The sequence below is a fragment of the Bos indicus genome, chromosome 2, assembly GCF_029378745.1.
Source record: "Bos indicus isolate NIAB-ARS_2022 breed Sahiwal x Tharparkar chromosome 2, NIAB-ARS_B.indTharparkar_mat_pri_1.0, whole genome shotgun sequence".
Taxonomy (NCBI): Eukaryota; Metazoa; Chordata; class Mammalia; order Artiodactyla; family Bovidae; genus Bos; species Bos indicus.
Genome location: NC_091761.1, coordinates 19,298,811 through 19,311,007, shown reverse-complemented (window position 1 = coordinate 19,311,007; position 12,197 = coordinate 19,298,811). Strand labels below are relative to the sequence as shown.

Below are 12,197 nucleotides of genomic sequence, written 5' to 3'. Positions count from 1 at the left end.
TTACATATGTCCAGATCAGTCTAACCAGCTAATTTCTAAAATTCCTAACAATGAAAATAAAGACTGTACAAATGGCATTATTATTGCTGTTGTTTAGCTCTAAAAAATGAAAGTCTTCTACTTTCAAGTGTGATCTCCCCTTTGGGATTAGGGCCTTTGATGTTTCATTGTTGTGTTTTAATTTATTTATTCATCTGAAGCAGCCAGAGAAGAAGGTTCTCTAGAATTTTATGAAGACTATTTCCCATAATCTCTTATTATAAATGCTCATTAAGCATTTCTGCTTAAGCTCTATTTTTCATTTGTACATTTATCCTGTAGTGTAGTTGACTTAAATTGTTAAGCAAAACCAAAAAAATTTCTCATCCCTTTAATTGCATAAATTGTGATTTCTGACTTCAGTATAAATTTTCTTATCACTAACAGAAGAAGCTCACAGACCTCTGCCATCAGATCATCAGGGGGTTAAATTCTTTTATCAGATATGGTTATGAGGGGCCATAGCTATGCTGCCTGTACTGCCTTTCTTTCTTTTCTACTTTCTAGTTCACTAATCAAATGTATGTTAGATTGATTATTGTAAAAGTATAAACCATAGAAAATTTGACAAGATAGATGTGTAAATTATCCTTCTGACAGAACTAATGATGCACTCCAAGCACCTTCTGTTTTCCAGCGCTTGGTGAGTGACTTCATTAAATATGCAATGGCAGTTGGGTGGCTTCTCAGATGATGGTTCAGTTCCTTGTGGAATTGCATTATTACTAGAGGTGTAAAACCAGGCAGACAAGCTAGCTGTTGGGCATCCTGCTGAGGTTCTAATGTGCTCCATCTTGTTGGAGCAGTTGTTTGCAGTCTTTTCAGGACAATTACATCCATAACCACAGGACACATTCAGTGAAACTATATTACAGATAACAGTGGAGACTGGCATTGAGTGCTTTTCACCCCACTCTCCTGAGTTGCCTCAGTGTCGGTGGCTTAAAATAATGACACTTTTACTACTCACAGAGTAGGTTTGTTTTCTTTTTAATACCCTGGAGCAAATTTGGAAATAACTGATTTGTAACTTTAAGTGTTAAAATCATCCGATATTTGAGGTGAAAAGATCCTATAGATTCTAATCCCTTTGCAGATGAGAAAACTCAGGCTGAGGCATTGTGATGAGTTGTCAGGGATAAGGACCTGGTAGGACATCTTTCAGGTGGCAGAGATTGCATGAGTAGGAATTTGTATGTTCAGCTTCTGATTTTAAAACTCTTTTAAACAGAATTTTTCTTTTGAATTTAAGATTTTTTTCTCCTGCTGTAGAGCATTTTCCGTCATCTTAATACCAGCAGTACTTTTTTATTTCCAGAAGCCAAGCAGAATATTTTGCTTTCTGAGAATGTCATGCTATTTATTATTTTAATGACGATTGTTTCCTGGAAAACTAGACAGAAAAGATGGTTTGATTTGAGCTTAAAATGGTATTTAAGATTTCCAGAAGGCAGATACTATGGTGTATCACTGCAGCCTGATAAATGGGAGTGCATTTTAGAATGACAGGCTGAATGCTTTAATGAAAGAAGCTTTCCCATTTTAGTTGGCCAATTAAATCATTGTTGATGACTTAGATCATTAATGAACATTTGTGGAAAATGACCATTTGAATTCAATTATTGCAATAATACATTTGACAAGTACTGACCACAAATAATCTAGCCATAAATAAGGTTTATCCATTTTTCCACTGAGAAGTCAGCATCTTGCTTTGCCTTTTAATGCCACAGCAAGTTGATGTTTCAGAATTCTTTTATAGATTAAGTACATATCCTTTCTTACAAAAGTTCTACTTAGAAAAGATTATATTTTTCATTGAATGACTTTTAAAATATAATTGATGCTGCTATTATATTCGTTATTCTCAGAATAAATTAGCAGGACTTAGAAAACAAGAAGGGAAACATATAGTATGTAAAATCTGATAATTACATTTAAGATGGTTTAGGTATTTGATTTATTCAGTGACTAAAAAAACCTCTAATTCTGGAAAAACAATAGGAATAAAAATAACCATTATTTGAACATGCAAATTTATTATGAAGTCACATGGAAAGAAAATGCAAATGGAAAGCTTCATAACCATATTTTTTTTCTTAAGCCCAAAGTTCAGATTTTTTCAATTTTTTAAACAATTTTGTTCTTCTCAGAATATTTTATGGATATATATATATCTTGTCATTTTTGCTCTAGTATACCCCCCAAAAAATCATCTGGATGTGTTTTCTTTAGTTAATTTTATTTTCTCTGAAACGTTGGCATGTTTTGGTAAAGACCAGAGGTGGGTTCTTTTGAAACGCATGTTTTTCTCATTTTGTTATTTGTAAAATGGGCCATAATCTCAGTCCAAGCTTCCTCCATCTCCATTTTATAGTCTGCAGAGAAAGGAGATACTGTGGAGCACAGGCTTCCCCTGGGAATACATTGGGCTTAATGAGCTTGATAGTCTGGTGGGCTCAATAAATCAAATAAAGCAAAACATTTCTCATTTTTGAATAAAAGCATTTATCACACAGTGTTTGTTCATTCATGGTCGCAAGATTGATTGGTTTCCAGCATCATAGTGTATATTGAAGCATTTTTGATTTTGTTTTTTCAGTGGGCAAGTTACGGAAGCAGTGGCTAAAGGAAAGTATCTCTGATGTCGGCTTTGGGATGCTGAAGTCTGTCAAGGAATATGTGGACCCCAATAACATCTTTGGAAACAGAAACCTTTTATAAATCCATTACTATTGATAAGAAAAATGTCACTTTTATTTTAAGTCTTTAACTATGGTTATACCAGTAATCAAATATATCATGGACTTTTATTTCAGCTGCATTTGTTTGTTGGTTTAAAATAAGTTTGTTTCATTCTGTAGTTTGTTTTGTTTCTGCATCTATGGATTGACAGATGGTATTCCTAAATCTCTCTCATTGTAGGTGCATTAGTTTACAGCCAACTGGTTGTCATTTCAAATTTCAGTCAGGCAGCACAAGGCTGGCTCCCAGTTGTTATTTCAGAGGAGGATGCTACCAGCTGTTTTGTATTGATGTTTCTTCTTGGGGAACAAAGGCAGATTTTGGTGTCATCTATTGTTTCTCTAGCCCCCTTTTTAAAAGGTTTCTGGGAAGCAGCTATGTAGGGAAGGATTCCACTGAGGAGTTATATACATGTATTTTTTTTAAGAGTGCATTACTAGTGTGAATAGGCCATTAAGGGAGAATACCCATCAAAGAGTATAGGCAGCCTCTTACTTAGGATGCCTCCAGTTCTGTAAGATGATTGGCCTACATTTTTCTTTGAAATTAGTGTCCAGTTATGAAACCTTAAATCATCAGGATGATTATTCTGTCAGGGGACATCTTTTGTTCTCCATATTTCTGTTTCTCCTGGGGTATGAGTTGAATTTGTATCACTGAGATAATGCATGGTTATATCCTAATTCATTCTTTATATGTTTTATAAGGAAAGCCAATGTCTCATTCATTGTATGTGAAGAAAAAGGTTTACCATGAAAGAAATGCCTTTATTCAATTTAGAGTACTGATGTTTCTCATTTCACATTCTTGTTGCTGAGATTCAGAAGAAGCTGCAATAGGAGCAGAAGAGGAAGACTCCTTACACTGAATGTCTCCAGTTCAAAGAATTGTTTGGCTAAAGAAACGCAGTCATCATTCAGCTACTGAAATATGAAAACCTCAATAGTTTTAATGAGAAAAAACTTTTTGTAAAAAAGCCCAAACAACATGAAAAATTTCCATATAAAAGTAAAGTTTCAATTTAGTTTTTAATAATGGTTTAATGCCTTTTTTGAATTACTGGTTTAACCTAAATTTTTAAAACAGTAGTTACTAATACACATGCCATAATAAAATGTTTGAAATATCATATTTCTTAAATAATAGAACATTAACCACATATAGCAAACATTTTTACATTCAAACATGCATATTAAAATAGTTACTTTGAATCACTGTCAAGGTTCATGATTCACATTTTGAGATGGATTCTTTTATTAATGCAATACCTAACTTTTGATAATTTTTTTAAAATTAATATTTGATCAGTTATGTAAGTCAAAATGCAGACGATCCTTTAAAAGGACACACTGTCTGTTTATGTAGCAACAGCTCCAAAGTATTTTTGGGCAGTTTGATACCTTTTATATCTGAAGTAGCCTTAACCAGAAAAGTGAAAATCTAAAATTGACAAAGTGATATTTTAAGACTTCAAAATGATAAATAATTTTTAACAAAATTGGCCTCAAACTAATAAAATCTGTAAGCAAATAAAATTGAACTATTAGTTTAACAAAAACACAATATTTATGAGATGCTGCCTCTCTTCATTGGTGATTTATTTTTAATTATAAAATTTCCAGCAGATCTTTGCTTCAAGCCCTTGATATTTGAAATAGTTGGTTACCTGATGAAGGAAGTAACACTTGCTTCTAGGGTTATAAGAATCTCAGCTTTACAAAATGCATCTATTCATGAAACTAACTTCTCTAATTGGTGATCAAAATGTAAAATTTAATACAGTACTAATATCTCACTGACGTGTATACATGTTTCTGAATAATATTTTTACAATAAAACATAGATTCATAAGCAGATCCATTCCTTTGCACGTGATTGTTATAACATTCTTTCCCAGGGAGTTCAGGATTCAGCAACTTCAGAATTAGGAAATGTAACACCTGAAATTGTTGGTTCACTATTCTACATGAACCTTATGGAAATTAGTGATTTATGCTTTTGTTTTTCTTCTCCCATGCATGCCTGACTCCCCAACCTTGATTTTGTAGTGATGACTACATTTTGTAGTTCGAATCATTTCTACAGGGATGAGTTTGAAACACATGAACACTTGTCAGTACTGTTTCATTCTGATTTAGTAAATCAGAAAGCCTTTCCCTGCTTCCACACTCCTGCTGCTGAGAGGCACCTGAGCATATACTTAGTGTCCGCAGAGAGTTGAGTTCTTGTATACAACAGAAGCACTTAAAACCTTGCCTCCTATTTCTGAAATATCTGAAAATGGCTTCATAAAAGTTAAAGCCAGGGGATGTTGCTTATGTGAGGCTTGAATAAGTTTATTTATGTAGCCTATTTGGTTTTCAGGACTGTATAACATTGATTTGTCCTTCTAAAATTAGTCTTGTTTCTAATATTTTATTTGATAATGTCACATTTGAGTTGGCGTTTTAGTGGGAATAGGAATTGCTGCTAGTGCGAAATGGCATTGAATACTAAGGACTCAGTATGAACAAGCTTTATTGACCCTTAGAGAAATGGTTGCCTTAATGTTCGGTGCACTTTACAATGTATAAGTGAGTTTATTATACTAAGTAACATGAGCTTTTTAGTTTTAGTTAGAATTGCAAAAGCCACATGTTTATTGTGCCCAGCATTTTACCACAAAGAAAGAGGATTAAATTCTTTCCTTTGTTGAGGAATTGGGAGTTTTCTTCCTAAATAGTACTCTTACCTGAAAGCTAATTATGAAGCTGGAAGCCTTCTGGTATACATAGCTGTGTTGATGTATTTTTGGAAACCAAAAATACAATGAAGGATGAGCGTCTATCAGTTTGTGTATTAAACCAGATACAGGTGGTTACAAGAAAACCTCTTTCAGAATATCCCTTTAGTAACTGCTAAGTAAGTCCTAGCTTGCATTTTTTTAAATGACTTTTGCATGTTGACTCCAGTGATTTTCTGCTGTCATATTTTTATATTTTCTACTTCCTAGCTATAGTCGATCAGAAAAGCCCTGTGGTCCCAAGCTGAAGTCTGTAACTCAGCTGCTCCAATGGACTGAGTTTGGTTGAGCATTTATTCTATGTAAACATAGGGCACAAATATTTATTATGCATCGATGCATAAACTGCACATGTGGGTGCTCGAAGCAACCAAGGTGGAATTCTGTGGAAAGCATATCTACATTTTAGGAAGCACTAAGACAGGAGTTAAAGACAGCTTTAATAACTTTTTGTTACCACTTAATCTTTAGCAACTTTAATTTTAATTAGGGTTTAGCTCATGGTGTGTGAAAAGCCAAAAATAAGAAGTGCCAGGTTAGGACTGAAGAATCCAGAACCACCTTTGGCTTAACGAGTTCTGGAAGCTTAAAGTCTTCACATTCCCAAATGAGCCACCTGTCAATATATGTGTTTAATCCTTACTAATTTCATACACATTGATGCTAAAATCCAAGAAGTGTAAACAATTGTTTTAAACTATTGAAATACAGTGTGTGACATAAAGTATGTAAGTTACTCAGCTTTCTTCTCCCTAAGCCAACTATTTGTCTTTAGTATGAAATATAACTGTAAAAGCTACCTGTAATGTCACCAGATTATAGAAACTTATTAATAAAATGGACCTGGGTCTAAGACATTTTTTTCTTCCAGGGGAGTATGAAGGTGTTTGTTCTTCTGTTTGCACCTGGGTTTGTCTTTCAGTTTTAGTTTTTCATCTTCATATTTCCACTAATTTGAAAAGAAAATTTTTATAATTTTATTAATGAAGCATAATCAAATACAACCTAAACATAACTAAATCCTTTTGGATTTATAGCTGAGTATATTGTTAGCTAGGTTTTATTACTCTCTAATTATTTTAAATCAATGTTATATTCCTAGGAGATGTTTAGTTTCCTGTGAACCTGAAGCATTCCCATTTGAACTTTGGAAGATCCTCAAAGAATGAGCACTTGTGTGCTCTTCTAACCACAACAGTTGCTTAAGAAACGTGAGTAAGGACCACTGAAGCCAAAGAACCATCATAGAATTAAGTAACTTTAATTCTGTGAGCATGAAAAGATTTCTTTTTGCTTCCCTAAGGAGTTTACTTTATACTTTTTTCCCCACAAGGAACAATATAATACATTAAGTATCATTAAGAACATTTTTCAAATACTCTGAACTTCCAAATGAGAGAGAGAGAGAAAGGAAACAAATGTTTTAGTGTGGGTTTCTAAGTAGTATATGTACATGTTTTTAAGGCATCTTGTTGTTGGTAGTGTTTTTTGTGAGCACTCTATGATAAAACATTTTGTTTAATCACTAAAGCAGTCTTGTTCACATATCCAAAAAGGACATGAAACACGTGTGCTGGTATACACTTTCTATAAATAATTATTTTTTGAGCTATTTAAAGAATATTCCCCCAAAGCGTACAGTGCCTTGTTGGGATTTTTTTTTTTCCCCTCCCATGAAATAGCCATTATTTAAAATGAGTGGCAGAGGATTAGTCTTTAAAGACAGAACTTGTGTAGCAGTTCAAAGCTATTCCTCTTCGAGAACACATCAGGAATCAAGGAGTTGTATGTAGAAACATGGAAGAGCCCTTCCACAGTGTTGGTTTCAATCACCTATTCTTGCATATTTAACTAATTGTGTGGTAGACCTGTACTCTTAGGTACACCTATTCAGTCAGTGGGATTTACATGTACTTTTGCATTTTCATTCCTGCTGTCCCAACTTAGCAGCCCTAAGATGTGGCTCGGTGAATGTGGCATACTCCCTGTGCGTGGAGACGCCCACTGCACATTTTAGCTGTCTGCTCGCACAGCTCCCTGAGGAGCAGAGCCTGGAGTGGGGTGGGAGGGTGGGGTTCCTATTCCTCACGTTGTGTGTCAGTCCTTTTTTGTGTGATGGTGCCTTCAGAGTAATACATATTTGTTTCTGAACAATGATAAATCTTATGAGAAATATGTGTAGGTTATGTTTCCTAATTTTTGTCCTTTTTTTGCTAAGCCTGTGAAATACTTTGGCTCTGATACAACTTGACTTGAATAATATCTTATCCTGAGTCTTCCTCCAAGGCAGTGCATCTTTCCTGCCAGTACTGTAGTCACCTTTTGGGAACTACACGTGGGTAAGCACTTGTATGTAAGCCATTATACTGCTGTAACTAACGCATACAAACAGTTCTTCTCTTTATACTAATAGTCTTCAAAGTGGATATGTAGTGGGAAGGAAAATTGCTAAGGGGTTCCAGCGTAGCTTTGTCAGTTCATGCTGAGCCATACTGTTTTCCAAAGGGCTCAACACAGTCTGTTTACTGTGCTTTCAGTGTCTGTTTGGATTCTCCTTTTACTGCTTTTCCTAGACTGTACTGTTCTATAAGTAAATGCCCATGTGTGATTTTTAAGATGTGCTGGGGAAAAAATAATAAAACAATACCCAAACCACTCGTTGTTACAGAAATTGTTGCTTTGTTCTTGTTGATTTCATTTAGTCTTTGTTGACAGCTTCATGCTATCCTCAGAGAACAACGACACAGTCTGTTCCTATAAGTAGTCTCTCCGGTAGTGAATGACCAGTGAACAGATGCTAATTTGTCCCTGCCTGTGGTTCCCACACTGGAGGGAAGGTTGGAGCTGTGTGGACTCTGAAATAATTAGGGATTGAACCTGTTAAACCCGGTCTTACTTGATAAATTTCAAGATTATAGCCCTTATAAGTTAGTTATAGTTAGTTAAAGCAGTTTTCTACTTGGCTCATATAAGGCTTAGTCTGAATGAACCTTAGAAATCATCTCGTCTTACTTTTGGTCAAACATAATTGCTACCAACCTTTCCATCCCCCCAGGCCACAAACAGATAACCTCATCCTGCTGAACATTTGCTGTGACCACATGGGAATTTATTGCCTTTCTAGCAAGCCTTTTCCCCATTTCTGAAATCTTCCAGAATTCATAGATTTTTGCCTATTAGACCAAAATCTGTGTCCTTCTGTCCATTAATGTGACCTCTGTCTTAGCTAGTTGTAAAGATTGTGCTGTTGCTCTGCTGCAGGGCAGCTCTTCAGATATTTAAAGACAGCTCATGTTCCCCTAGATTTTTCCAGTCAGCTGTTGCTCCTGTCACTTCCAGACCCCCATCTGTCTCCATATATGCCTACTTGATGTTCTTAAAATGAGGTGTCAAGACCTACCTGTTCCAGAATAGTTCCAATGATTTCCTTATTCCTTGTTCCAATATTCTTAGTCACTCATGCATCTGTGCTGGACCTTGCACTGGCACCTCACACTGACCTTGAATTTAACAGTTTGTCTTTTCTGCATGTTCCATTTTGGCCACATCTCCATGGAGGCTGATTTTTTTAATATATATATAAAGCCTCATTACTTATATTTATTCTTACTAAAATTTGTGTCTTACTCTATTTAGTTGCAGATTTTCAAAATTTTAGATTCTTGGCTCTTACAAGGAATACTCTTTGCCCCATCCAGCTTTGGGACAGCAGTAGAATTGAGACATGCACTGTTCTGGATTCTTATCCAAGTAATGGCGGGTCTGTGGAACTCATAGCCAGGGCCTGCCCAATAACACATCCAGGAAAAAGCATTCAAGAGTCAGGGCACTAGTATTTCCACTTAGCATGCTGTTGTTCACCTCTTTTTTGCATTTTGTCAACAAATAGGCTTTCTTTCAATGAATCAACGTTTATGCCAGTTAGACACTAAACATGCAATTACATCTACTTGATTTAAATCTCCAGATGCCAGACTGAAATCCTTTGATAAACCTTACTGCTCCAGTTTTCCTGTGCTACCCTATCAGAAAAACAAATGGGGTCCTACTGCTATCACATTTACTTTTGCCTGTGTTTGCCCTCAGGGGCCTCTTTCTTTTTCAGTATGCTTGTAAACTCCACTTGTGCAGCATTTCCTGATGTCTGTTGATTGTGTGTAGTATTGGCTGATGGAAACCTCTAAATCCATTCTTGCAAAGTTTTGCTACATCCTTTGTACCTTTTTGTGCCCACATTAGAGCTGGAAAGATAATTTTTTTAAATGACTGAAATGTGTGGCTATAAGCTATAAAATAATTTAGGAGAAGTTAGAGTTCTAAGTCTAAGAACACACTGGAAAGTATTCTAGTCTGGAAATTGTGTGGATGCTCAATTTTTATCTGCCAACTGCAAGTCACTTTTCCTATTTGGGCCTAATATCTTTTGTAAAATAAAAATCTCTGATGTCCCTTCTGACTGAGTCTGAGTAATTCTAATTGCTGCTGTTGCTGCTGCTGCTAAGTCGCTTCAGTTGTGTCTGACTGTGTGTGACCCCACAGACGGCAGCCCACCAGGCTCCCCTGTCCCTGGGATTCTCCAGGCAAGAACACTGGAGTGGGTTGCCATGCCTTCTCCAATGCATGAAAGTGAAAAGTGAAAGTGAAGTCACTCAGTCATGTCCCACCCTTCTCGACCCCATGGACTGCAGCCTACCAGGCTTCTCCGTCCATGGGATTTTCCAGCAAGAGCACTGGAGTGGGGTGCCATTGCCTTCTCCAGATTCTAATTGAGTCTCTGTATTTTTGCTTAACACTAGATGTCTTTAGTGGTGAAGAACCCACCTATCAGTGCAGGGGACATAAAAGACATGAGTTCAATCCCTGGGTCAGGAAGATCCCCCGATGGAGGGCATGGCAACGCACTCCAGTATTCTTGCCTGGAGAATCTCATGGACAGAAGAGCCTGATGGGTTACAGTCCATAGAGTCACAGAGTCAGACATGACTAAAGTGACTTAGGATGCACTACCCTAGAATTGATTATTGCATTAATAACTTTTTAATTTACCCCTTATTGGCCAGACACTGCTGGGCACTTAACCCTAGACAAGAAGTTCTGATTGTAATCACAACAGCCCTGTAAAGTGGCTGGTATTGTCCCCCTTTTACCAGTGAAATAATTGAGGTTTGCTCAGTCACTCAGTCATGTCCAACTCTGCGACCCCGTGGACTGTGGCCCACCGGGCTCCTCTGTCCATGGGATTTTTCAGGCAAGAATAATGGAGTGTCTTGCCATTTGCTTCTCCAAGGGATCAAACCTGTATCTCCTACAGTGGCAGGCAGATACTTCACCACTGTGCCACCTGGGGAGCCCAACTGAGGTTTAGCGACGATGAATGACACCCACTGCTGGTAGCCGGGAAGTGGCATTGCCAGAAGATGGAGCCAGGTCTGACAACATCAAGTGCCTCTGTGCTGGCTTCTTCACTGCTCTAGGCTGTTTGTGCTGTGTAGTCAGTCAGAAGTCAGATGCATACAGAATTTCTGCCTTTTAAAGTAGATTATAGTCATTGCCTTCCGCTGAAGACCACAAGTAAGGAAACAGAGTCTCCTAAGTACAGAGGAAAGACCACTATCTTCATGACTACATGCCATAGAGATATCAGGAAGCCTTTTGTCCCAGGTGCTGTCATGCTCTGTAAATGTTTAATCCACAAGGTTCTGTGATGATGCCTTTATAGGTTTAATATGAAACTCATAAAAGGAAGTGCTGTATTTGATTTAATAAATTTGCATTTTTATAATTTGTATATTGTATTCCTTTGAGCTGTACTTAAAAATGTAAGAATAACCTGTTACCATAAGTTATACATCTTTCTATAGGGAGACTAGAAATTGAAAACTATTTAAGATTAAAAAAATGTTTTTTTATGATATAAAACCAATCTAAGTTCTTAGGAAATTCACAGTTCCTTAAAACTGCTAATTTAAGAATTAAGGTTGCTGCTGAAGGATTTGAGCGACATTAAGGTACTCAAAAAGTTGCATATATTTTACAGTTAGAAGGAAGGTATAAATTTGGAATCTGGTGGCTACAGTCATGGTGATTATGTAGTTGGACAACCAAGAACCCACAGTTACGGGCTCATCAAAAAATGTGTTGTTTGACTAATACGAAAGGTATAGCCCAGTAAATGAAAACAAAAGCTCCAAATGTTACATTAGTCCTGGCTGTAGATCAACACGGAATAAGAGGCAGTTAGTGAATGGTGGGTAGTGAGCTGCAACTTACACCATTGCTAGGAAGCTGCTCAGTGTGGCAGAAGGCACCTTCAGGAAAGCACAGTCTCCCAGATGTTTCCAGATTGCTGGTAGTCATTAAAAAAAAAAAGACTGAGGAACATAAGACAAAAGGTTGTATTTAGAAATGCTGCTCTTCACTAGAAATGAAAGATTTGTCTTTGGTGATGTTACCGTTTTAAAATCAGGTAGTGCAAACAGCCACACGCCGCTTACCTGGGTTAGACTTCCAGCACTGCTAACTCTCCAAGTGCCAGTGTGGAAATGAGTGCGGGCAATGGTTATATATGGCAGAGGGCTCAAAAAGTTACTCCTGTAAAGCTTCTTTCTCCTGCAAGCCATTTGCCCTTTCT

The 12,197-nt window shown here is 36.8% G+C and overlaps 1 protein-coding gene across 5 annotated transcripts in view; it reads left to right on the top strand.

The window, feature by feature from the left end:
• Positions 1 to 11,348, top strand: part of AGPS (alkylglycerone phosphate synthase) — a 133,845-nt gene extending 122,497 nt beyond the window's left edge. For 2 of the 5 annotated variants that reach the window (XM_070798937.1, XM_070798934.1), the window contains one exon: positions 2,642 to 6,436. In XM_070798937.1, coding sequence (XP_070655038.1) covers positions 2,642 to 2,763 — 122 coding nt within the window. In that variant the 3' untranslated portion in view covers positions 2,764 to 6,436. Of the gene's footprint in view, positions 1 to 2,641; positions 6,437 to 6,668; positions 8,222 to 10,853 lie in introns of those variants that run through there. The other 3 variants (XR_011569336.1, XR_011569335.1, XM_070798940.1) reach the window with 3 other exon arrangements.
• Positions 11,349 to 12,197: the final 849 nt, after the last annotated feature.